The sequence below is a fragment of the Diabrotica undecimpunctata genome, chromosome 5 (assembly GCF_040954645.1).
Source record: "Diabrotica undecimpunctata isolate CICGRU chromosome 5, icDiaUnde3, whole genome shotgun sequence".
Taxonomy (NCBI): domain Eukaryota; kingdom Metazoa; phylum Arthropoda; class Insecta; order Coleoptera; family Chrysomelidae; genus Diabrotica; species Diabrotica undecimpunctata.
In genome coordinates this window covers 96,852,583-96,879,956 of record NC_092807.1, presented here as the reverse complement: position 1 = coordinate 96,879,956, position 27,374 = coordinate 96,852,583, and the positions used below count along the sequence as shown (strand labels likewise).

Here is a 27,374-nt window from a genome sequence, read left to right as displayed (position 1 = left end):
CTGCGGTTAAGAACACAAGACCCAGGGCGGATGATCGCAAGGTGGAAGCCGATGCTCCCTATGTTGTGTCGCACAGCTTCTGGATGATGTTGTTTCTTGATTTAAGTATCTGGATGGATCTATGCAAAATATGACAATATGGAAATCTTGAGTGAGACTACGTATAGAACCAACGTATCCATCATACACGGCCATCTGTTGACATTATCTACACAATAAATTTGCCAGTACTGTTCTATAGGTAATAACTCGGATCTAAAAATTAAGCACGACTTGTCGAATGCTCCATATATACGCCAATAACTTGATGTAAACTCGATTTTAGCACGCCAAGAAAACATAACTATTACAATCCAAGAGATAATAAAATCTGTGTCTCCGAATAAATTAGGAAAAGATAAAATCCATGGTAGTAACCAAAAATTGGTCTAGGAGGTCTAAAATTAGACAGAACACAACTCTTAATTATCACAACTTCGAAGTAGTAAAGAAGTTTAAGTATATAGGAGCGCTAATCACAGATGATTCTTCTTCTTAGGCTGCCTCTCCGTTCTGAACGTTGACTTCTGGCTATGACGACTTTGTTGGTTGCTATATGGAATAGCTGTGTTGAAATTTTTCTAAACCATGCTCTCAGGTTAGCAAGCCAAGATATTCTTCTTCGTCCTGGGGACCTTTTCCCTTCAATTTTACCTTGCAAAATGTATTGGAGTAGCTCATATCTGAATTGATTTCTCATTGTTGTGTTCATCCTCCGTAATACTTCTTCATTGGTGACTTTGTCTATCCATAGTATCTTCAGGATCCTTCTGTATAACCATAGCTCAAAAGCCTGAAGTTTTGATAGAGTTTCTGCCTTAAATATCTACGTTTCTGCTCCGTACAGAAGCACTGAGTACACCTAACAATTAAGGAACTTATTTTTATTTCTAGGGTGAGGCCATGGCTCTTAAACACTTTTTGCCTTTCCCACATTTAATCTCTTGGGTATTGTCCCAAGACTCATTGATTATAGTTACCAAGTAGGTGTTTAATTCTCATTTGGTTCACATACAGATTTACTCCAGTTATGTTTTCCTTACTGATGATCATAAGCTTAATTTTGCTGGTGTTTATATCCAGTCCATATGTTCTACTTGTTTCCGTTATTTTGTTTATTAAGTTTTTCTATGGTATTGGAAAACACTATTGTATGATCTGCATACCGCAGGTTTTGAGCTTGACTACATTTATTGAGATGACTTCGTCAATATCTTTTGGAGCCTCTTCAAAAATGTGCTCCGAGTACAGACTGAATATCATCATCATTTTGGCTTTACAACCCTGTGTGGGTCCTAGCCTCCCCAAGAATTTTTCTCCAGTCGTCCCTATCCATCGCCTTCCTCCGCCAAGCACGTATTTCCATATTTCTCATGTCTTCATCGATGTTATCTAGGAATCTTGTTCTGGGTCTTCCTCTTCTTCTTTGACCAATAGGTCTGTCAAGGAGCGTTTTTCTAGCTGGGTCGGTTTGCTCCATCCGCATTACATGGCCTACCCACCTCAGACGTCCTATCTGTATGTGTTTTACGATATCTGGTTCCTGGTATATCCTATAGAGTTCGAAGTTGTATCGTCCTCTCCAGACACCATTTTCATTTACCGCTCCATAGATGCGCCTTAGTATTTTTCTTTCGAAACATCCTAACATGTTTTCATTGCTTTTTGTTATAGTCCAGGTTTCTGAACCATATGTTAGGACTGGGCGTATTATTGTTTTGTAGAGTTTTACTTTTGTATTTCTTGATATAACTGTAGATTTAAAAAGGAGATTAAGCCCAAAACAGCATCTATTAGCCGTGCAAAGAAGACTGAATATCAGTGGTGAAAATATGCACACCTGTCTTATTTCCCTTAAGATTTTGACCTGATTTATATATTCTCGATCTATTCGGAGCACCGTTGATTGATTCTAATTCTTAGGTTTCTTCCGTCAATCCCTGTCCTCTTCAGCACTTCCATCATTTGTTCATGCTTGACTCTATCGAAAGCCTTTTTGTAGTCAATCAGGCATGCAAAAACATCACAGCTGACCACTCTACATTTCTAAAACAATACCTGTACCAACAGCGTTCACAAATCCAAACTGATTGGGAGCAATTTGTTCCTCGCATTTCCGGTAAATTCTTTTGTGGATGTCTTTTAAAAACAGCTTCAGCAGATGGCTCATTAGGCTTATGGTCTTATAGTCTTCACAAACTTTTGCTTCTGGGGTCTTGGGCAATGGTACTAACTTCGATTTGAGCCATTCTACTGGTATTTTTCCTGCCTTGTATATGTCAGTAATTCTCCCGGGTCTGTCTTGAGGGGATTTCCACGTGCACAGCTTGCGAGGTGGTAATTGGAAGAATGTGTTGGTGAAAGAATGTGGTCACAGATGATAACCAAGTATAAAAAGGGATCTCTGCAAGGATAAAATCTATCAATAGAACATTATATTCTCTTTTAAAATTATTGAGATATCTTTTAAAAAGACAATCTAAAAAAGTCAGTTATTTGCAAAGTTCTTACTTATAGCAATGAAACCTCTATTCGCAATCAACGGAAATTAAATAATTCGCTATTATTTAAAAGATACGAAGAAGACAGAAGAACATGAGATTGAAGAAAACGTAGCAATGCTGAATTTAGTGACTATGTATGTTAATGAAAACATTATCACATATATAAAAGCTAATCGAATAAGATGGCAGGTCGTGTGGTAAGATAAAAGGACTGCAGAATATTAAAAAAAAGTATTTTTTAAAAGACCAGATGGTACAAGATCTGCTTCTATTTCCCAACGAAGGGAAATGGAAGCATAAGATCGTAGAAGATGGAGCGCATTAGTGGATGCGTCTAGCGTTAGGTCAGACAAGAAGATTAAATGGTATTTACGTGTAATAAATATAAAAGAGGTTGGGAAATGGCGAAAACATAAATGAGTTGTTTAGACAATCGGTATCTGTATAGTGGGTATGGTATTAAATATGGTTACTTGATTCAATAAAATAAATGTAAGATGATGTCATATTAATCATAAACTAAAAGCAATTCGTTATTGTTTTAGGTACTACATACACGGAATAGTAAGCATAGCTCCAAATCTTCACACTTCTTTCTGTAACTTTGAAACGAATGCTTTATATACTAGTGTTGCATTCTATTACGGATTTATAGATAGAGAAATGACAAAACATTATGTAGAAGACTGCGTGCTTCCAGCGCATCCGAAAAATGGAAAATGGCAACTTCAAAATGATGCAGAGAAAAATCCAGGCGACATTGTACCATCTACAACCATCTTGAAGTTCTCTTGTAATAGGCGGTATAAATTGACGTCTGGAAGTCAATATTACGAATGCGAAAATACCAACAATGCTCCTACCTGTAGTTGTAAGTTATCTTGATACAGCAGATTCATATAAAAATAATCTATCCTATACAAAGATTGTACAATACACAATTTATACAGTCTGTTTAAAAATTAAAAGGATAAATCAAAATTATATTGCCTATGCACTTGATTAAAACACGACCAGTGTTACACAAGACACGTATAATTAGAGAAGGAAATACACCTGTTATTCATTGCCCTAATTTAAGTTATATTGCCGATTTTAATTATATCCTTGTTGTAATTTTGTATTTAAAGCATATATCTGAGTTAAAAATTCAAGCCAATCAGCTACAGTGGTGTAAGACCAGTCTGGTTAAAAAAAAAGGTGGAAAAATGTTTCGCAGATATCTGAAGCTTTTAAGACATAGGTGGGGGATACTAGATGATGAATAGATGAAAAGATACTCCTAGTTTTACCTTGCGTTTTTTTAAGCAATAATTTATGGTCACAATTTGATTTTTTGTCTATAAATTTTTTCCCTTATATTTTAAATAAACAATATTTATGTCATTTTTTTATGTCAAGAATATCTTTATTTTCCCGTTTTTTTAATTAAAATTGATAAATAATTTACAGAGATATTTGCAAAAAAGCAGTTTTTTTGCACTAATTTATAAATTTTATTAATTTTTTTATTAACAAAACAAAATGCTATTAATACATTTAAACATCAAGGAATTACCATCTTTTAGATTTGTGCGAAATTTCCCCCCGATCAGTCAAATATTTTATAAGTTATTTAATTTGTTTATCCCCGAGACTAATTATTTAAATTATTGAGCTTGCCCTATGCATGATGCTAGACACATTCAGCAAATTTCATAGGATTCTTTAAGACTTAGACTATCTCAGAAGTTAAATGTATATTGAGTTTTCATCGAAATTATTTACAAAATAAACGTTTGAAAAAGGGGTATGTTTTTTACTTATAAACAATTGTAATAACTTCTATATTTTTCAAGCTACAGACTTGTACGTACAACCATTTAATAGCTGGTAAAAAAGCTCACATTAAAAAATAAAAAATCTTCTATGACCAATAGGAACGAAGTTAGTGACTATTTTTAAAAAAATCATATCTCCATTGTTTATAAACATTAAGAAGTAAAATTTGCACAAATTTTGAATGAAAACCTAAACTTTATATTGAAACTTATAGCTATAAAATTTATCTAATTTTTCGAAACGACGGTACTTTCGAAAGATCGACATAGGAAAGTGGAGAGGATATCTATTTCAGCTCCGTTTTTTTTTTCGGCATCGGAACGTCAAATTGCAACACGTAGGAAAAATATACATTATCTCGGCTTCCTTTGCAGCTGCAAGCCTCTTTTTTTTATTCTGGGGTAGCTCGTCGAAATATAAATATCTACATAGTTTTCACTGGCCGGAAAATATGGGAAAACTCGGAAAAATTGAGTTCATTTGAAATTCACCCTAAATACTTACTTTTTTTTATTTGCTCGAATAGTCTGTCGCAGTATTAATAATGATGACATAATTTTCACCCCCCATAAATCTCGGAAAATCACGGAAAATCAACATATGTTTTTTCATTTTATATCAATGATATAATAATACTTGTATATTTTATAAACTAAATTTCAGGTAATTGTTTACACATTATATTATTATATTCCTTATATTAATTATAATTGTTTGTATTTTTATAATTAACAATATTGATTTTTATTCTATTTTTCTTACAAATATGATATAAAATATTAATCTAATCTGCCCTACTGCTTTGATAAAATAAGTCGATTTTTTCATCACTTGCCTTATTAAATTTTGCAATGTTTATTGAACTTTACTTTTTTTATTTTCTTTACATACATTGGTTTAAAAGTTAAAATTTGGATCATTTATTTAACTTCACTGTCAGGTCTGAACCTTTTTGTTGCAGGTTGTTTGTCTTCACTTATTAACTCAGTCTTTCCATACATTAACATATTAATGGGCGATCTTAATGCCAAGGTGGGTCAAGGTAAGGTAGGAGAACAAGTAGAAAAATATGGGCTTGGAAACAGAAATGACAGAGGAGATCGATTGATTCAATTTTGCCAAAGTGAAGACTTCCTAATAACAAATACCTTTTTCAAATTACCTCCTCGACGGTTATATACATGGACATCTCCACAACATACCAAAGAAAAAATAGTGAGAAATCAAATAGACTACTTTATGATAGCAAGGAGGTATCATAATGCTGTTAAATGTACTAAGACGTACCCAGGAGCTGATATAGGCTCAGATCATAACCCGGCAGTTACTGTGATAGAGGCGAGACCAAAAAAGATTAGAAGACCACACAGAAAGGCACTAGATTTAAATAAACTTAGAAACAAAAATATACGACAAGAAACAGGAGAAGAAATAAATGAAAACCTCCGTTCAGTGTAGCAACAAATTAAGGATACAAACAACGTTAATCAAAAATTAAAGTACATAAATACAGCTATACAAACAGCAGGAAAGAAACATCTTACAAAAACAACAACACATAATAAGGGGTGGATGACACAAGATATACTAGACTTGATGGAACAAAGAAGAAAGATGAAAAATTACCCAGACAAATACAAAGAAATAAATAAACACATAAAAAAGAGAATAAAAGAAGCCAAAGAGGACTGGATTAAAGAACAATGTGAAGAAATGGAAACCTATGAGAAAAAGTACGATGCGTTCAATATGCACAAAAAAGTAAAAGAGATAAGAGGAAGCATAAAGAAATGCCAAATAGATAAACTTAAAGACAAAGATGGAAATCTTATTGTAGATCTAGAGAATAAAATAAAAATATGGACAGAATACCGGAATGAATTATTTGAAGACGATAGAAACAACTTAACTCAGATAATCAATGCAACTGGGCCAGACATATTGAAAGAAGAAGTAGAATACGCAATAAGAAACGCTAAACGGAAAAGCAAATGGACCTGATGAAATTCCTACAGAACTGTTGAAACTTTTGAATGATAAATCCGTAACCATAATATTAAATTTTGCAGCGAGGAGCTAAAACAGTTTCCCCTCCACTTTCCTATGTCGATCTTTCGAAAGTAACTTCGTTTCGAAAGGTTTTAAGTTTCGAAAAATTAGATGAATTTTATAGCTATAAAATTCAATATAAAGTTTAGATTTTCATTCAAAATTTGTGCAAATTTTACTTCTTAATGTTTATAAACAATGGAGATATAATTAACAAAAAAATTGTCGCTAACTTCGTTCCTATTGTTCATAGAAGGTTTATTTTTCTTGTTAAATGTGAGTTTTTTTACCAGCTATCTAATGGTTGTACGTACAAGTCTATAGCTTGAAAAATATAGAAGTTATTACAATTGTTTATACGTAAAAAACATACCCCTTTTTCAAACATTTATTTTGTAAATAATTTCGATGAAAAATCAATATTCATTTAACTTCTGAGATAGTATAAGTCTTAAAGAATCCTATGAAATTTGTTAAATGTGTCTAGGATCATTCATAGGGCAAGTTCAATGGTTTAAATAATTAGTCCCAGGGATAAACAAATTGAATAACTTTTAAACTATTTGACCGATCGGGGGGAAATTTCGCACCAATTTAAAGGACGGTAATTCCTCAATGTTGAAATGTATTAATAACATTTTATTTTGTTAATTAAAAAATTAATTAAATTTATAAATTAGTGCAAAAAAACTGCTTTTTTGCAAATATCTCCGTAAATTATTTATCAATTTTATGTGAAAAAACAGGAAAATAAAGATATTCTTGATATAAAAAAATGGTATAAATATTGTTTATTTAAATTATAAGGGAAAAAACTTATAGATTAAAAATCAAATTCTGACCATAAATTATTGTTTAAAAAACACGCAAGGTAAAAATAGGAGTATCTTTTTATCTATTCGTCATCTAGTAACCCCCACCTATGTCTTAAAAGCTTCAGATATCTGCGAAACATTTTGCCGTGAAATCGATGATTTTTGTATAACCAGACTGGGCTATGTTAAAAAGTTCTGCATCACCTAAGCGCCTTATAGTTTTTGAGGATTAACACAAGTTTTTTGTATATTTTCGCTAATTCATTTTAAGTTTGTGCTTGTAATAAGCATTATCGGTATACTTACTAATGTTTTTTTTATTTACTAGCTCAAAATTCTACAGAAAAGAGTAAAATAATCTGATTGAAGGGATTTCCCATAATCTGAGAAAATTATGAAGTTATTATTAAGTCGTTAAAGTACTATTAAATTGAATCTTTTTTGACAAATTTGCCACATATTTTGACTATATAAACACTGTAGTTACCCTAACACATTTATTCGCTCTTTAATTTTTGATAAAAAGGTGAAAATGTCATCCCAGACCAAACAAACTAAATTATCGGACGAAAAGCGTTTTGAAATTATTTTTCGCCATAAAAACGACAAATCTAGTCGCGAAATAGCATCCGCAGTAAACTGTAATTAATCGACAGTAATTAGAGTCATTAAGAAGGTATGCTGAACAAGGAAAAATCGACGACAGACCGCGTAGTGGCCGACCAAAGAAAACTTCTGTTCGGGATGAAGCTGCGTTAAGAAGAACAAGTCTGACAGACAGAAGCCTTAATTCCACCCAATTGACGAAGCTGTGGTCTGAATCTACAGGTGTAAACGTGTGCACTTCTACTGTGAGAAAAAGACTACTTAATTTTGGACTTAGAGGATGTAAGGCACGGAAGAAACCACTGCTTTCAGAAAAGCAAAGATTGCACCGTTTGAAATGGGCTAAGGAAGATCGAATCTGGACAGCAGAGCAGTGACAGAGTGTACTGTTTAGTGATGAATCCATTTTCAATTTTAATAATCATGCTGGAAATGTCTACGTCAGAAGATTTCCTGGTGAAGAATTTTTTCCAAAATGTGTTCTTTCCACAACATTTAAACATCCAACCTCCGTTATGATATGGGGTTGCATGTCCTCTCAGGGAGTTGGTCGCCTACACGTTGTCTCTGGGATGATGAATGCTACCAAATACATTGAGGTACTACAGAATAAAATGCTGCGTAGTAGAAAAGACCTGTTTGGCGAAGAAAAATTAATTTTTCAGGATGATAATGCTCCTTACCATAGAGCAAAACTGGTTAAAGCTTGGATGGAGAGTAATGAAATTGATAGGATGGACTGGCCAGCGCAATTCCCGGACCTCAATCTCATCGAGAATTTGTGGCAAAGGATATCAAACATCATTTCCAAAAGCAAACCCACAAATAAAACGAAATTAATCGAATCTCTAATCCACGCTTGGCATCACTGTATTTCCATGGAGGAACTGCAAAAATTAATAAATTCCATGCCCAAAAGATGTGAACTAGTTATTAAAAACAAGGGCTGGCCAATTAAATATTAAAATTAGTTTAAATTACTTCAATGTGATGTACAGTATCGTCTTGATGTAAATTTTTGTAATATTGAATAAAAAATTTTCCGAACTACATTTTTTTTATTAATCAAAATTTTTGCTGTGTTTCCATTTTATAATATTGTGCCTAAGTGCTTGTTTGATGTAGATAGTAAATGGTTAAAAAATATTTAGAGTAAATGCCTTAAACTTCTATTTTTATGTATTTGGTAAGGTGATGCAGGACTTTTTAACACCACTGTAGTTTGTGGTTCCATTTCGATAGTAAATTTTTATCTATTTAAACTATATGTCGAATAATTTTGAATTAAATTAAATAATGATCTAACCCTAACATGTCAGGTAAAATATCCTACATAAAGCAATCATTGACTGAACTGACAGAAAGTTTTAATTTATTATTTCATGTGAAGTGTGTAGTTAATCCAACATTTAAGGCCAACAATCAGGTAATATCAAGTCGGTCTTCCCCGACAAATCCTGATTGCGTGTCTCCCTTCAAGACTACTCTGGCATTTCCCTCCTTTTTCTTCCCGAAACTTGTAAATAATCAGCAAAGCAATTGGGTGATTAGCGTCATGACGTTCAACATACCCAAACAATTTTCATCTGTAGTATTTTATTTTTACTTGGCAGCAATTGGTGCAACCCTTAGATTTCCTAAATATACACATTCTTAATTGTATCCTATTTTGTTATTCACTTATCCTTCTAAACATGCTCAGTTTCGCCACGTACATTACTTGTTTCTCTTTCTTTTTACTGCCCAACATTCGGTTTTGTACATCATAACTGATCTTATGGCATTTTTATATAATCTTCGCTTCAGTTGTGTTCGAATTTTTCTATCACACAGCACACAACTCGCTTCCTTTAACTTCATCCATCTCAACCTAATTCTACTGTATGCATTTTCATCTATTTTCTCATTGTTCTGTAATACCGATCCTATGTAGTTAAAACTATTACTTTTCATAATCATTTCACAATCACAAGTTATCATTTTATTTGTAGTAACTTCATCGTTAAATGGGCATTCCAAATATTCTGTTTTTACCCTTATAGTGCGTGCCATCCCATGCGTATATCTTCACTTGAAAGCACTTCAGATTGGATACGGATTTATAAATTTCTTATATATTTTACAAAAAGCTTAAATATCTACCCACAATACCCTAAGCAAAGATAAAATTAGGCCAGTAATTAACTAAATTGTTTAAATACTAAATAAGTTGAATTCTATTCGTTGTGATTGCTGTTAAGGATACTTTAACATCGAGGAAAAACTTTCAAGACTTTGTGCAGCAGGCTACTGTTCAGAAGTGGATTCCAACATAGCTCTGCAATAAAAAAGTCATATTTTAAAAGAATCAATATAATGGTTCATAAAATTAAATAGTTGGAAGACGAAAATATATTGAAATTTGAAGGAGGAGATACAGAACAGTAAAGGAAAACGAAGCTGAAACTGCTATTTCATTTATTTAAAGAAAATTTCTTCTTCTAGTGCCAATTCCACTAATAAAGATTGGCTATAACCATTGCAAATGTGTCTCTATCTTCTTTAACCCGGTCCAGTCGCGAATGTTTTTCAGCCAGGATATTAATTTATCGTCTACCAGGACCGCTTTTATCTTCGAGTTTACCCTTCATAATCAGCTGCAACTCGTACTTCTATCATTTCTAAGTATGTTCCCCAAATATGCTGTCGTTCTCCTTTTAATGATGGTCAAAAGTTCTCTGTCTCTTCCCATTCTGTGGAATACTATTTCGTCCGTAATATGATCAGTCCATAGGAATAGAGTGGATATAACATTTTATTATCCGATATTAGATTTACAGATTGAGTCTTTGGTTACTCAGAAATTTCCTCATCTTCAAAAAGGCTGCTTCTTGATTGCTCTATTCTTGATCAAATGTTTGATTTCGGATCTAGATCTTCAGTAATCCAGACTCCTAAGTATTTCAGCGATAATCACTTTCAGCGATAATGACTGTATCGTCGGCATTCAGAGCGTTAATTATATTTTCACCATTTGTTTTGATCCTTTCTGTACAGTTTTTAAGTGCTTGTGTGACTAACTCCTATTGAATAGTAATGGTGAAAGTACACAGTCTTGTCTCACTCCTCTACTTATCTGTTGCGAACCCGTGCTATTTCTATCTAATGTTACCACAGTCTGTTGATTCGAATAGAGATGCCTCACTCATTAATATCACTTTTGTCGAGTCCTTTTCGCTTAACATCTTCCATGAGAATTTTATGTTTCACTTTGTCGAAAGTTTTGTCGACGTCTATAACTGTGACGAAAAGATCTTTTTGTTGGTCGCGATATTTTTGGGCAAGTGTGTGAAACTATAAAAAGCTTCTACTCTTCCGAAGCCATTACGACCACCGCCAAATTGTCTCATATCCGCTTCACACTTTCATAGTATTCTTGAATGTATAACCTTTAAAAATGTTTTTAGTAATTGTGGCATTAACCTGATTAATCTATAATCATTACAGTGTTTGGGTTTCTTGGTTTTTGGTAGCGGAACAAAGATCGATAGTAGCCATTCTGTAGGTATCTAACCAGATTTGCATATATTGTTAAAGAGGATAGTAATTTTGCTTAAATTGTCTTCATCTATAAGTTTAATCAGCTCTATGTGAATTTTATCTGGCTCGGGGGCTCTGCCAGATAGTATATATATATATATATATATATATATATATATATATATATATATATATATATATATATATATATATATAATATATATATATATAAATATTTATAATATATATATATATATATATATATATATAATATATATATATATATAAATATTTATAATATATATATATATATATATATATATATATATCTATTTTATTTGTTTTTAGTAAATTCTTAATAGCAATGCATAATTTAAATTTTAGTGAGATGCCCACAACTAATATTCCCTGGATCCACTGTAATATCTTGCAAGAACAAGAGAGATCAAATTATTGACTGTTCAGAAGCTTCAGAAGGTTCAAGCATTACGTTCACATGTCCACCAGGTTTCGAGTCAGATCGAGGAAGCCAAACCAGCACCAGGTAATAAATTTACTATTATTATTGTAAATTCACTACAATTTTAAATATCTTTATTTTGACGTTTCTGTTTCCGAAATGGATTGGGTTTCATACCAAATGCTTCATGTATCAATATTATTTGTTAAAATAGATGAGTTAACTTTTCGCCGTTGATATTTATGCCTGTGTTCTCCCAACACAGTGAATTCATTGCGTTCTCGAGGATAGTTATAAAAATTTTTGGCGAAACGGTATGTCCTTGTCTATCTCTGTCATCTGCTTACTTTAATTTTACCTGTTGCTTCATAAAGTTGTGGTAAAGTTTTACAGTTGTGGTGGGATTGTGGTGTGGTGGCTATAAGCCCACATTGTTTTAGCGCTGTTATAACTGATGTTAGTTCTACCTTCTCAAATGCTTTATAATTGATGATAAAACCAATGCTTAGAGTCTATTATATTTCACAGACTGTTCTATCAGGACCTTAATTAATTGAAGATGATCATTTATCTCGTAATTTTTTCTAAAATCCCCTTAATTAATAGAGATCCAGTTTACTCTTCAAGCATTTGGCAATGAATATCTTAAACCAGTCACAAAGAAGGCTTATGAGTTTGAGCAAGAGATTGCCACAAAGATAAAGCAAGCAAAACTTCAGTTTTCACATTTACACGATTAGTACGTAGTTTGAAACATTTATAATAAGACAGTAAATTAACAAATAGGCAAGACATTAATGTTCAGCAGTATTTATTAAAGGTTTAATTAAGGCACAGTTTATTACGAACACTCTTACATTATAAGATCAGTCTATATGTGACATAAAACAGGCTGGCAAATACTGTTGCCTATTTTAAATATCTCCAAGGAGTCATTCAGTAGATACTTTATATTTTAATTTTCGCAGGTATTGTATAAGCGGTTCCTATGGTAGACCAGCCCCCAATTGCGTTTTAGCAAAGTCAAACAAACCCAGAACTACCACACTATCTCCCATTGACAAAGATGGCAAAAAAGTTATTTGCACGTACGCCAGTTGGTGGTCATACCACAATGTAAATCCTGAAGACTTTGATGCTACATTGTGTACTCACATTATTTATCAGTTTATTGGTATTTGGGATAAAGGTGATGTTAGAGTTCAAGATGATCCACTAGATCTTGATACAGAGCATAGGGGTAATTTATCAGTTTTTTTAGTTCTTGTTCGAGTATCAAGTTTTTTAAATAAATTATCTAAATAACTTAAATAAAAAAAATAACTTAAAATAATTGGAATAGTTTTTTATTCACTGTTTAGTGATTCTTTAGTTAACAGTTTATTTGCTTTTAGGTGAGAAATTACACTAAAAATATTTGGTACTCTAACAAAAATCTGTTAACTGTGAACTACTTTAATCGTTTATTTTAATATTTCCGAAAATTTTAGGTTTATACAACAGGATAAATGACTTGAAGTCCAAGAACAAAAATCTCAAGGTTCTATTGAGTGTTGGTGGAGATGCTGCCAGTAATACAACTTTGTTCACCAGAGTTTCTAAACACGCTGCCAAAACCGGAGCTTTCCTAGGAAGTGCTGGCTATTTTATAAAAACATATCACTTTGATGGCCTAGACATCGCCTGGAATTATCCTACAGAAAGTGACAAAGTGAGAAAAACTGTAAAATATTTATTTTGTTCTTCCCCATTTTTTGCCTTTTTAGCCTTCCTTCCTTTTCACCTGATTCTCGTCGGTCTGATTTTTCGTTTCGTTCGTAATTTTATTTTACTTCGTATTCTTTATTTGTTATTGATTTACTTAATTTTAAAAGAAAAATTTAAACTCATGAACTTATATTGGTATACTAAGTCACACCGTTGTGATCTTTCTTGTCGCAACTAAAAAATCGGATGGATTGGCAGGGTAGGATCACATAGACAAGTCTGGGAACACCTTCCACAACATTCCTAATTAGTCTAGTAAGTGCTGAACAGATTTATCTTTTATTTATTCATTCTTTTTCCAGACTTAGATTTTGTTGAAGTTCTTTTCGATTAGTGTTTTTGCAGTTATGAGGGGAAGGTTTCTTGATCGACGCCTACTTATTTCTCTTCTGTCAATTCTACCATGAAAGTGGAACGCAAGCTCGGCATTAATTTTTCTATAGTCCCTGACAAGCGCTGACATCGATGGAAGAAGTAATCCGGTACTGAGTACTCAGCGATGAGGTACACCAGACCCAGTTCCTTCGATCTAAATGCTGACGCTGGGGATCCCATGCTATACGGTTTTTACAGCATATTAATATAATTTCTGAATTTTGTAGTGGTTTTCGTGAGATGTTCTTTAAAACTAAAAAGCTAAGCGTTTTGTGAAATGTCGTCAAAATCGAACCAATAGCAACGGGGATATAATATACTGCCGTTTTGTCAATGTCGTTTCGTCTGTTTTTTTTTGGGTTAACCCCTCCTCTTTCATTTAACGTGTTACATATAGTAATCTGACTAATAACAATAGAGAAATGATATAGTGCCGTTTTGGCATTATCTTTGCGTTTTTGTTCTAACATATTCATTACCACCTCCCCTTTCCATCGATACCTTGCATATTGTTGAACGTTGAGCCGCTTAGACGTTACAAGCTTAGTGTCCTTTTGGCAATGCCGCCATCTTTGTTTTTTGTGTTAACGTATTCGTTACCCCCTCCCCTTTCCGACGATACCTAACACGTCACGATCCGAGAAGCAGTCGCGCCTCCACAACGAAAAGATCAAAAAATGACCAGAATGAACCTTAAAATTTTTTAAAAATTTCCCCAGAATCTGGGGAAAATTGATTTTTTGACTCACTCTAACACATAGGCTCTTATAGAAGGCGTTGTTGCCAGATGTTGTGAAATGTCCTGTTTTTCAGTAGATCTGGGGAAATTTTATTTTTGTGGCCCCGAACCGGTGCTGCCCTTTTACTGACACCTACTTATTTTGGGTTTTTATTGAAACAGAGGAATATGTCTTTAAAACAAATTTTAAGTTATTAATTGATCATCCTGTTGTTTAAGTGCAATCCCAGAAATAAGTCTAGGCATGTTGTATGATAAAATTTGCTAAGTAGTCTCTGATTCTTTATGGTTAGTAGCATATTTGAACTTCTTTGATATAATTTTGGGTAGGTCTACTATGTAGAAAAATGAGCGCAAGTGAGCCAGCATCGATCCTTGTAGAATTGTGGGAGGTTAATATTCGGTTTCATTTGAATTTTATTTTATAATAAATCCTAAGAATTTGAATTTTTCAGTGCCGTTATTTCGCTATCTATGTCCATTTTCAAGTTTTTCACCGCTTTAATATTTTTTCTAGCCTTCATCAATGCAGTAAGCGTTATGTGGTCTTAAATTTGTTCGAGTGTTTATTGCCGGTTTTAACTCTTATCCTGTTGCTGTTATACAGATTTCTGGAAACCGTGTCATACGTCTTTTTTAAATCTATGAATGATATTCTTTTGTAGTCGTCTGGATCAAAATTTGTAAAGCTTGAATCGGTAAATTAAAACCGGAAAAATTGGCATTCAGTTGGGACATATTGATTAATATAACGTTTATTATTTCTATTAGTTCCTCAATTTTTGCTGTTTGGATTCGGGTATTCATCATAAAAACTTAACTTTATTAGATAAACAACTATAATATTCTGGTTTCCACTTCTGCTTGGCACCTTCTCCTCCTTCACAGTCCGTTAGCCTACGCAAGGATATGGTAACATCAGGCTGTTTGAATAACTGTGATTGACCATTCTACTCTATTTTGAGCTTTATGAGATGCTTACTAAAGTGAAGTTCTTGTGAACTTGATTAGACCACCTTGAAGGCGATTTGCCTCTTGATCTTCTGCCTTTGACTCTACCTTCGACGATCAGTCTTTCCATGCCCTCTTTCCTTCTAGAGCTATGACCAAAATACCTCAGAATATTTCTGTTTATTATTGTAATGATTATTTTATTAATATTTATATATTTTCTCATTTATTTCTTTTTTAGGATAACTATATCAGATTTATCGAGACAATAAGACAAGAAGCTGACATCAACGGGTGGCTACTGAGCGCCTCTGTCCGTCCTGATTTAGATAAAACTGGTTATAATCCCAAAGAGATGAACAGGTAAATAAAAACTTGTTATAGATCTACTATATTTTACTAACCTTATATTTAATTATGCTTATTGCTTATTGTTATATCCAGATACGTACATTTTTGTAGTGCACATTTTCAAATGCTTTTTTGAAATCTATAAAACACGTAAATAATTCTTAGCTATAGTTGAGATGAAAGTTATCTCCTCCCCCAAACCGAAACCATTTTAACAGTTAAAACGATTTATTTTTTCTTCTATAGGGCACTATTCTCAAAAATTAACCTTAAATGCACAATAAGTTTGAAACTTTTTTTCTTGATCTCGCTGAACATGATTTGCATGTACGGATACTAACCAGTATTTTTCACGACTGTACCGAGGTGCCTGTATTATACAGCCAAACCGCTATGCACAATGCAGCATACGACCTATGAATTTATTCAAAGGAGGATCTCTAATGGTTTAAGAAGGAATATATTTAAGACGTTTCTTAACAAATTAAAGCAATATTACAGACAAGATTTTGTCCAAACCTGTAGTTTCCTTTGCTCCCTACATAGGAAATAATTTTCTTTCAATGCATAATAACGCACGACCACATGCTGTACATTTAGTCCATGATTATTTGGACGAGGTTCGTATACAAACCATGAACTGAGAATTTGTGGGATATTATTGATCATAAACTTAGGAGCCGATAACCACCACCCGCATCTCTTGATATACAAATCATAGTGACCGTAGTTTATGAGGCAACTGATCAAGACGAAGTACGATGCTTGATTTTAAGTACGTGCCGTCGCTATGAAGAAGTAATTAGAAATAGAAGTGTAAATACTCGTTTTTAAGTAACGCTTCTTGCTGATTCTTGAACATTAAGCATCAGCAAGAAGGAATACTAACTGACTTCGTCGCCTACGTCGTCAAAATAATGGTTTTTCTCAAAACCAAAATTATTCAACGCAGAGTCAAACCCAGAAAACCACAGAAAGCACATATAACTCCCGCGGAAGTTTAATTAATTTTTCGGTTAATTATCCGTTGATTTGTTGTTTCCTGTGGAATGGAAGAATGTTACAGACATTTCGTAAAAATCACATTTGCCATTATTGATGCTTCTTGTTCCATAGTAGGTTCACTCTAGATGAGAGAGACAGAGAGACCAAAAATGACTCACCAGAAGGTATGAGTGCTTGTCTTTTCTCTCTAAGAGTGTGTCTTTGTTCATAGTATAATATATTTCTGCCTAAATGGTTCCATGTTAAACTTGACTAAAAATTGTTGCTTTCAGGCTATTTGATTGGATAACACTCAACACATACGGTCTTTTCGGCCACTGGAATGAATACACCGGAAATCACAATAATTTATATGCTTCATCAAAGGATACTGAATGGCAAAAGCAGCACTCAAACATGGAAGCCGTAGCTAATAACTGGATCAAAGCTGGTCTCAGTAAGGACAAAATTGTTTTAAGCGTGGCCTTCTACGGCATAAGCTTTTTGTTGAAAGATAAAAGCCAGAACGGTGTGCATGCTCCTGTTCTTGGAAACGGACCTGGAGTAAGCAAAGGAATTTTACGGTACTACGAGGTAAGAATGAAATTATTTAATTTTTGCAATTGTATACAATGTTTGTTGCATGTATACAATGATGCAGAATTTAAAAAACTGTTTTAGGTTTTATCATTTTATATCTTGGTCGACTATTGATCAAAAAACTAAGTTTTTTCAAAGTATGGCAGTTATTTTTTAGTAATCCATTGACATTGCAAGAGCTTTTTTACATTTCAAACCTCAGAATATCCAAATTTTGGTCGGCAATGTAGGCAAAATACCGACCGGCAGAAAGCTGTGCAGCTCCAGAAAATACATAGCTGGTGGCTGAGATGACATCTACAGGTGGTGTCTCAAAAACAATTTTAGAGAATATTTCCGCTGCTAGTGAAAATAATCAATGCATGCCTATTCCTGATATATTTTCCTATTTTATAGCAAATAGCTAGCTTATTCATGATTTCCACACCAGAGAAACCCCTCACCAGTACAAAATGTCACAGATTAATTTTAGTTCTGAGCATTTTAAGAAAAAATTGCTAAAGGATCCTTAAAGAAAGATCCTAGACGAAAGAAACATGATTCTTTATTTCCAAGTAAAATTCAAAGCTGATCACTCATTACTAGTAATGCATTGATTGAAGCAGCAACCTTAATTTCATACAATCATCAAGAGATACTATAGACACGTAAAAGGGAACTTCTTTGATTTTCAGAAAGAATTTAGAGCCGATCGAAAAGCTCCACTAAGCTGGACTACCAATTCTATTTCTAAAAATTCCTAATTTATATCTGCCAGACTATCACTCTGACCAGACAGTTAAGTTAAAATTGCGGACAAATTTCTACACCCTTCACTCAGTAAGTAGGAGTCCTATAGGGTTTAAGACTATCTCCAGTATTACACAAGGTGTATAGCAGCGACCTTCCCTAGCTTTAGTTGTTTCAATAATATATATATATATATATATATATATATATATATATATATATATAATATTTATATATAATATATATATATATATATATATATATATAATATATATATATATATATATATATATATATATATATATATATATATTCAGAATTCTACAGTATTTACTGCCTTTCCTCGCTCAACCATTTCCATATCTCTCTGTTGTCCCATTCTCCATCGTTTAGGCCTCTTTTACTCATGGCGTCGTCTTCTACGTTCCTTCAAGATCTTCGAGGTCGTTCTATGTTCCTCCCTCCTATGGGTCTTCTATGTCTGTTTATATTGATGTTCTTTGCTTAATTTCGTCATTACTTCTCCTATCCATTCTTCTTACTCTGCAGCATCTTCGCAGGTATTCCATCTCTGTTGCTACTACCTTAACGCTGTTTTTCTTGTTTATAATCCAATTTTCAGCCCCATATCTAATAATACTTTGCACTAATGTTTTATAAATCTGTGTTTTTGTCTTCATATTTAGGTATTTATCCCACCATACTGAGTTGAGTTGTGGGATTGCTGTTCTTGTTTGTCCTAATCTTTGCTTAATTTCTTCCTCTGTTTTTGTCTTTTTCGTGATTATAAACCCCAAGTATTTGAATCTATCATTGCCTTTGATTGTAACGTTGTCGTCAATCTGTAGATCTTCTATGTCTTCTTCACTTGCAGATAGGTACTCTGTTTTCGCGAGGTTAATATCTAGGCCAGCCTTGGTATATTCTTCTTGTAGTTTCTTTATCATGTAACTGAGGTCTTCTTGGTCTTGTGCAATCACTACTTGATCGTCTGTAAAGCTTACCGTATATAGGTATTCGTTTCGTACCGGTACTGCTATGCATTTTCTTTTCCATGTAGTCAAGGCTTTGTCTAAGTATATTTTGAATAGGGTTGGAAATGTGGAACAACCCTGCAGGAGCCCTTTTTGTTGTTGTTCCAGTGTGTATATGTGGTCTATGCATGATCTTCCTGCTGTGAAGCCTGCCTGATCCTCCCCTATTTTGTCTAAAGTTTTCGATCTCCTTTCTTAAATATAGATGTCATATTATATGCCTCCCTCCAATCCTTTTGGATCTTTTCTCCATTTATGGCTTTCTGAAATATCCATTTTATCATCCGGTGAAATTTTTTGAGCCGTACTTTATAAGCTCAGGTAAAATGCCTCCAGGTACCGATGTTTTCTTATTTTTGATTGCTTTTAAGTCTGTTCTCATTTCTCTAGCTGTTATTTCTATTTTTTGTTGTGGGGATCTGCTTCTTCTTTGCCTGTTTTCTTGAATTGTGGTCTTTGTTCTGTTAACAGTTCCTTGTAATAGTCCTTCCATTTTTTGTCCTGTATATTTCGCAATTTAATTTGTTCTTTTAAGTTTTGTTTCAATCCTCTCAGTACTTTTCATGACTCCGAAGTTCTTGTACCTCCTATGTATATTTTAATATTTAAGCAGTTTCTTTCCCATTCTTCATTTTTTTGTGTTATTTGTTTTTTCACTTCTCTATCTTTTTCTCTATACTCTTTATAAACTTCATCGTTGTTTGTAGTTAGCCATTTTCTGTATAGTTCATAATAGTGCTGTTTATTTGTTATATGTTCTATTTCTCCAAGGACTTCGAATGCTGCTTGTTTTATACTCGCCTTTATATGCTCGTATATTTCTTCGATGTTGCCGTATCTGAATTCTATTAATTTTTGATCTAAACGTTGTTTGTATAGTTGTCTTATTGACTGTTCTTGCAGTAGTTCTATATTATATTGTTTTTCTCTTATAGTGTTCAACGGTTCTTCTGTAGAGGGAGTCTTGGTATGTTTCCAATTAATGCTCATTTTCGATTCAACAATACATTTCTGTTATCTGATGACACTGCTCTGTTCTCCTCAGGACCTTCTTGTACAATAAGTTCTTATATAATTAGATAATGTTGAATCGTGATTTTAAGTTGCGTCAACTTCATCATGAGTAGGGCAGCAAATAAAAAGCGATGCTCACGATAAAAATCTCACGAAAATGCAGATTAAACTGTTAATATACTCTACATATTACTAAGCAATAGTGTTCCATGGAGAAAGGCGTAACTTATGACCGGCAGTATATAACTTTCTAAGACGCTCAACTGGAGCGCTTATATGCAAATCACTGTAAACAGAGTGAGAAGAAGAATTCCAGACAGTGCCAGTACAACTTGTTTCATTTTTTTAACTCTATTTACCAATCTTTAGATCTGTTTATTCTCAAACTTATTTCCTGAAGGTTTTCCAATTATTGCAGTAGTAGGACTAGAATAATTGTACTTGGACTTCCTTTTAAATTCCAGCTGTTTTTTCCACTATTTTCGTTCTGAATATTAAAATTAGTTTGTAGTAAACTTGTTAATTTACATATTTTGTTTTTGTTTTAGATATGCTCCCAATATCAAAAAGGTTTTACAGAAGTATGGGACAGCGAAACCAAGTCACCTTATTTATATAATGATACAGTTTGGATTGGCTACAATAATAAAGATTCTATATGGATAAAGGTAATATTTGATGGATTTAATTTGTATTTTAATTTATAATGAATTAAGAGTTCAAATCTATAAATTAAAAATTGACTGCTACACAAAAGGGTAACTCAATGGGTAATTTAATGAAGGTCTCATAGCTTAAGTTTACTATTACCGTAGAAAATATCTTTGGAATAATTTAAAGAAATTCCAGTACAATACAATAAAAAAAATCTGAACAACTGTATCCATTCGTAGACACAAGTATTTCAATCAAAATAAAAGACAGTAACACCGAACGTATGTGATTGACTCTGGTTTGGATATTTCTCTTTTTCCTGGCAGTGATGATGATGGGGATGAATGGGATGAACCTAGAAATCTGGATAAATGAAACAATTATTAAAAGTAAGGAAGGAAGGAGTGACGATCACGCTGAAATCAGTGACATATCAGACGACGATTCGGATGATGACATGCTCTTGGCAACCCGGCTTTTAAAGGAGAGTAATACAGCAAATTCTATTCCAAAAAAGGACAGGAAAGAATGGAAGAGAACACATTTTACATCACAATTTGCCCAATATCAACCCTCTGTGCAAGATCCCTTGAATCCCGAAAATATTCCAAGACCTATTGACTACTTCAATAAATACATCGACAACAATTTTTTTCAATCCATGGCGTTGTACACAAACATAAAGGAAGTAAAAAAAACTGGAAAATCTTTGGAGATTTCTTTTGCCATTAGAATAGGACTCAAAATTGTTGACGATGATTCTGTAACTAAGGAGACTAAGAAAGTGATAGATTCTGGAAAGTAAGACCATTGTTGGATCAAATTCAAAGGGCTTGTCTGAATAATGAAAGAACTGAAAAAGTGTCAATCGATGAGCAAATGATTCCCTTTCATGAAAAAGTATTAACGAAACAGTTTGTGCGAGCAAAACCTAACCCTGTAGGATTGAAGAATTTTGTCATGTCGATTACGGGGGAAATTCCACTTGATTTTCACATGTATGAAGGTAAAGACAGATTTATTGAATCCAGCTTGGTACTTACACCAGAACAGCTGGATATCGGGGAAAGGATTGTTTTAAAACTTACAGATACTCAGCCAGTAGGAGTATCTATTTTTGTTGACAGGTATTTTACGTCAAAAATATTGATTCATGCATTACATTCACGGAAGCTTTATGTAACAGGAACACTAATGAAAAATACCAAAAACTGAAGTGACATTTAAGACAGATAAAGATCTAAGAAAATCAGGAAGAGGCTCCCACGATATGCTCGTCAACAAAATAGCTGTTCCAAAATGGTTTGATTCCAAATCAATCTATGTGGCTCCATCAGCATTTGGAGCTGAACCCTTGGGATTGTGTGTGCGCTGGACAGTAAAAGATAAAAAATAAATAGAAATAAATTGTCCAGCAGTGATTTAGCACTACAATGAAAGCATGGGTGGAGTAGATTTGCTGGATAGGATTACATCAAAGTACCCTATGAGCAGTAGAACAAATAAATGGACAATATGATGTATTTACGCCTTTATTCATTTTTGTGCTGCAGCTAGTTGGCTACAATACAAGAAAGATTGTTTAGCTGCAGAAACTCCCAAAAAACATATTCAAGATTACCGGTCATTTAAGTTTCTGCTTGCTAGGTCGCTCTTGTACTCCAAGAACAGAAGTGAACCCACATCCGACGAAAGTGACGAATAAAATGAAAATGTAACCAGAAAAAGAAGAAAGACTGCACTAATCCCTATAAACGCTTACGGTCAAAGGAAGCTAAATACCTCCCAGAATTCGTTAATTAAAGCCAAAAATCAGGATCAAAATGCAGATATCCTGGATGTCACAACCTGACGTTTGTCAAATGTCCCCGGAGCAAGGTTTTTTTTATGTTGTAGTGTCAATAGAAATTATTTTACTAAATTTCATCAATAAAAATGGTAATTGAATATTAATTTTTTTATTGTTAGTCCAGACCCAAAGTATCACTAGTGATACTACAATTTTTGAAAAAACCAAAAGGATTTTTTTTATTTTTTGTTTTTTATGGTTAGTTATTCCAAATTGTAACATTCTTTTGATTGGCAACAATAAAATCACTGCAATTATTCATGTTTGGGAATGAGAAGGGTATAAGTAGCCGAGATCAGTTGATTTAACATCCATCAACTAAGGTTTAAACCTTACTTTAAAAAAAAATATTAGTTTTAGATATTTATGTTTTGACCTTGAATAAATATTGATATCTTTAACATTTTTAGGGAGAATATATAAAGAATAACGGGTATGCTGGTGTAAATGTTTACCCATTAGACGGAGACGACAACAAAGGTGTCTGCGGTGAAAAGCATATTTTGCTCAAATATCTTCATGGTGGTATGGGACATAGAGTGAACTGGGAGAAGAAGAACTGATTAGGCTATGATAAGACTTTTACGATATAAGTTTAAGTACTGTTTTACATTTATTATTAAATATTTTTCGTTAAATATGGCTGGTATAAATGAAGAGCACTTATTTGGAATGAGAAATAAGTCTCTTAACATATGTACCCCACATTAGAGAGTCTCCAAATTAAATTTTATTACGGAGGTAATTTAAAGTTCAAATGATGACTATTTGTTTTCTTGGATCAATGAAAAACAATAACAATAATTATAAAAAAAGCTGTTTTTTATCGATAGTTGTAAGACTGTTTTTAAATTCTTTAATTTATACTTTAGAACATATCAAAAAGCTCTTTGGAATACTTTGACTTCAAGGGTTGGTCAACAAATCGACTCCATAGAAACACACTGTCCTACCAAAATATTTTTAATCAATTTGATTGACTTTTCTTTAAGTTCATGACTTTGGCAGGCGCTTATAAATACTTTTGCCTTTAAAAACTCTTCATTCACGTTACCAAATATCCTTAGAACAAAAATTGCCAAACTTAAATGGAGCTTCGCGGGCCACACTGCTATACAAAAAGACCAACGTTGGAATACTACAATACAACATTGGAGACCTTACGAAAGTAAAAGAGCAAGAGCAAGACCACAGATGAGATGGGTTGATGATATTAAAAGAATAGCCGGAACAAATTGGAAATATGTTGCTCACGATTGAGACCGATGGAAGGAGTTGGGAGAGGCCTATTTCCAAACATGGACGACAGAAGGCTAAGAAGAAGAAGAATATTGACCATTCAGTCATGTTGAAGCAGCACTTTTTCGAACACTTCTATAAATATCTCGTTCTGTAATTTTATAAGAGGAATATTGGCAGAGATGAAAGCTTTACATTTGTGTTACTGTAAACTGTATAAGAATAAAAGAACAGTAGTTAATCGTATACCTGGAACATACCGACGAAACATTTATTACTTAATTTTTATACTAGAGTTGTCTTAATATTTTATATTATAGTCATATACTTTTATTCTTCGGATCTTGGCATTTTAGCATTTTAGTAAGTCATAAATATTTTAATCTGTTGTTTATTTCTTTACAATAGAATAATATCAGCCCCGTTGGGATGGCTGTCAATATCCGGTATTTAGGTACTAAACTGTATAACTTTATTAACTTTCCCGAATATTGTATTTTTGTAAGGATATTTTGTAGAAATATATCTTATAAAATATATCTCAAATAGTGACTGAGTTGTCAATATGAATAAGTCAGATAAAATAAAATTATTAGAAGAATTTTTTTACCAAGTAACAAAAACAAAATTTGTTTAATTTATTGGTATTTCGTATTTTAAGTTAACGATTTCCAAAGTGGAACTCGAAACTTCAAAATAAACTTATTTTAAACTCAAATTGTGGCTTACTCCAAATAAAAATAGTAAATTACATTATTATGCCACAAGAAAATAGCCTAAGAATAATTTTTATTTTAAATAAAAGCACACACACAAGCGTACAACCCAGCTCCTACAGAGATACGTGTGTTCCAATGGAATAGTTTGATCCACATGTCTGAAGATCAAACCGGTCACACTCCCTTCGAGTGGTACCTATCTGTCCCACAAGCTATCCTTCCACCCCTCCCCCTCGCAGCACATAACGAAAGAGGAGACTGTACTTATTTTTTACTTTGGAGACCCTGCTTAATAGAACATCTTCCGTATGTGGTTAAGCCACTTAATTTTAGGGGTAGCTAGAAGAGCTTTCCTCCCTCGTTTGTCCAGACAAGACTTTGCCTTCTAATTTTGAATGAAAATCCATGTTTATAATTTAAAATACTTAATAATTATTTAAAAAGTCAAATCTATTGTAATACGATATTTCTTCAACACACAGTAACTTTAAACATAAGTAAAATAAAAAAAAAACTTTGTCGCAGACTATACAAGTACCTTGCACTTCGAAGGGCCAAGAAATAATAAGGACGAATTGTGTTGTGGTCGAATGCGCATCGTGGGTGGGGCCTAATTTCAAATCGGCCAAGTATCACGTTAAATTTGACAAGCAATACGTCATTAATCTGAACGCCTTCATTGTACTCTTAGAGTGCTTCTAGAAATATTTTTCCGTGTACAGGTTGAAAAATATCTCGAGTGGTTATATCGAGAAATACAAAAATAAAACTATAAAACAATAATACGCCCAGAAATACAAAAATAAAACTCTACAAAACAATAATACGCCCAGTCCTAACATATGGTTCAGAAACCTGGACTCTAACCAAAAGTAATGATAACATGTTAGGATGTTTCGAAAGAAAAGTACTAAGGCGAATTTATGGAGCAGTGCATGACAATGGAGTGTGGAGAAGACGATACAACTTTGAACTTTATAGAATATACCAGGAATAAGAAATCGTAAAACATTTTAAGATAGGACGTCTGAGGTAGATAGGGCATATAATGCGGATGGAACAAAATGACCCAGCTAGAAAAACGCTCCTTGATAGACCCATTGGTCAGAGAATATAGAAAACTTTGTGAGAAAGCTAGGACCCACGCAGGGTTTGTAAAACCAGAATGATGATTATGGTTGAAAAATAGTTTCAAAAGAATGCAGCCTTTGTAACCCCTTTAGAGAAATGGTCATGTTTTGACCCACCATATGTCCATACTTTATGTGGGCTATTTAATTCCAATACAGACTATCTAGTGGTATAATATAATAGTGTCAATTCCTGAAATATGCCATATATATTCAATAAAGTGGGCGTAAATATGTTTTCATGCCTAGGGATCCAGGCATTTTTGAACCAAGACTTGCATTGTAAAGAGGGACTCTCACGTTGCAAAACCACATCGATTGTAAAGTAAGTGTTACAATAGTGTAATTGAAATTGGTAAATATTATGTCTTCACAAATCTATGCCGGTTCACCTTCGTTTGCCTTCTTTCAGCCACTGGCTCCTAAATGTTGGTAAGGATGATAATTTGTATATTGATAAAATTTAATGTGATTACTATAAAATTGGTACTTCTTGTTCTGTGGTTAATGGTCTTATTACGTTTTTAATAAGTAGTACTTTGAAGTATTTGTGAACTGTTTCTTTTAACTATACCAAGATACATTTTCCAAGATATTTAAGGCTTTACATCAATATGTCAGTAGGAAATTGATATAACGTGTTCGCAAAAACCATTAATTCAGCTTCAAAGGCATATGTGGGTTTTAAAATAATTTTGTATATTTTGATCTTTAACTAAGATGGAAATTGATTTGTCTGATTTTTAAGTTTAGATTTTTTTGCGGGTTTTTAAAGATATGTTCTTAAGGTATGTTAAGATAAAAACAGTACACGTTTTTTTAACATAATCTGTCTTTCATTAGGTAAAATATTTAAATAGTGTTAGTGTAATTTGTAAATATTTTACTACTCCTGGAGTATGTAACGATTTATGTTTTAGTTTATTGATTTCCATTTTTAGATTATTTAATAATTTAATTGTTTTAGTTTTTTTATGATACAATTTTTAAATAAAAAATCGTTTTTCACTTTTTCACTAGAATTTAAAAACACACAATACAACAGTTTTTGGGAATATCTGCTACCAACAGGCTGTGGTAACATTAAATGGAAATAGCACGAATGCGTAACAGATAAGTAGAGGAGTGAGACAGGGCTGTGTACTTTTGCCATTACTATTTAATATATATTCCGAAGACTTATTTACGCAAGCACTTGAAAACTGTACAGAAGGGATAAAGATAAATGGTGAAAATATAAATGACATCCGTTATGCTGACCATGTAGTCATTATCGCTGAAAGTGAGACAGACCTGCAGACAGTTTGGTTTAACAATCAACATAAAGAAAACAAAAACCATGGTTATCAGTAAGAGAGGCTCATTACAAGGATCCAGATAAAAAATGAAAATATTGAGCAAGTGGACAAAATGAAATACTTAGGAG

At 33.2% G+C, this 27,374-nt stretch overlaps 1 protein-coding gene across 1 annotated transcript in view; it reads left to right on the top strand.

Moving 5' to 3' along the window:
• The window catches only part of LOC140442379 (probable chitinase 10), a 163,102-nt gene extending 136,140 nt beyond the window's left edge, over nt 1-26,962 (top strand). Inside the window, exons 37-44 of the mRNA XM_072533453.1 lie at nt 3,089-3,414; nt 11,738-11,897; nt 12,782-13,053; nt 13,304-13,524; nt 15,887-16,008; nt 17,274-17,574; nt 20,906-21,025; nt 23,271-26,962. Coding sequence (XP_072389554.1) covers nt 3,089-3,414; nt 11,738-11,897; nt 12,782-13,053; nt 13,304-13,524; nt 15,887-16,008; nt 17,274-17,574; nt 20,906-21,025; nt 23,271-23,423 — 1,675 coding nt within the window. The 3' untranslated portion in view covers nt 23,424-26,962. The remainder of the gene's footprint in view (nt 1-3,088; nt 3,415-11,737; nt 11,898-12,781; nt 13,054-13,303; nt 13,525-15,886; nt 16,009-17,273; nt 17,575-20,905; nt 21,026-23,270) is intronic.
• The last annotated feature ends 412 nt before the right edge of the window (nt 26,963-27,374 follow it).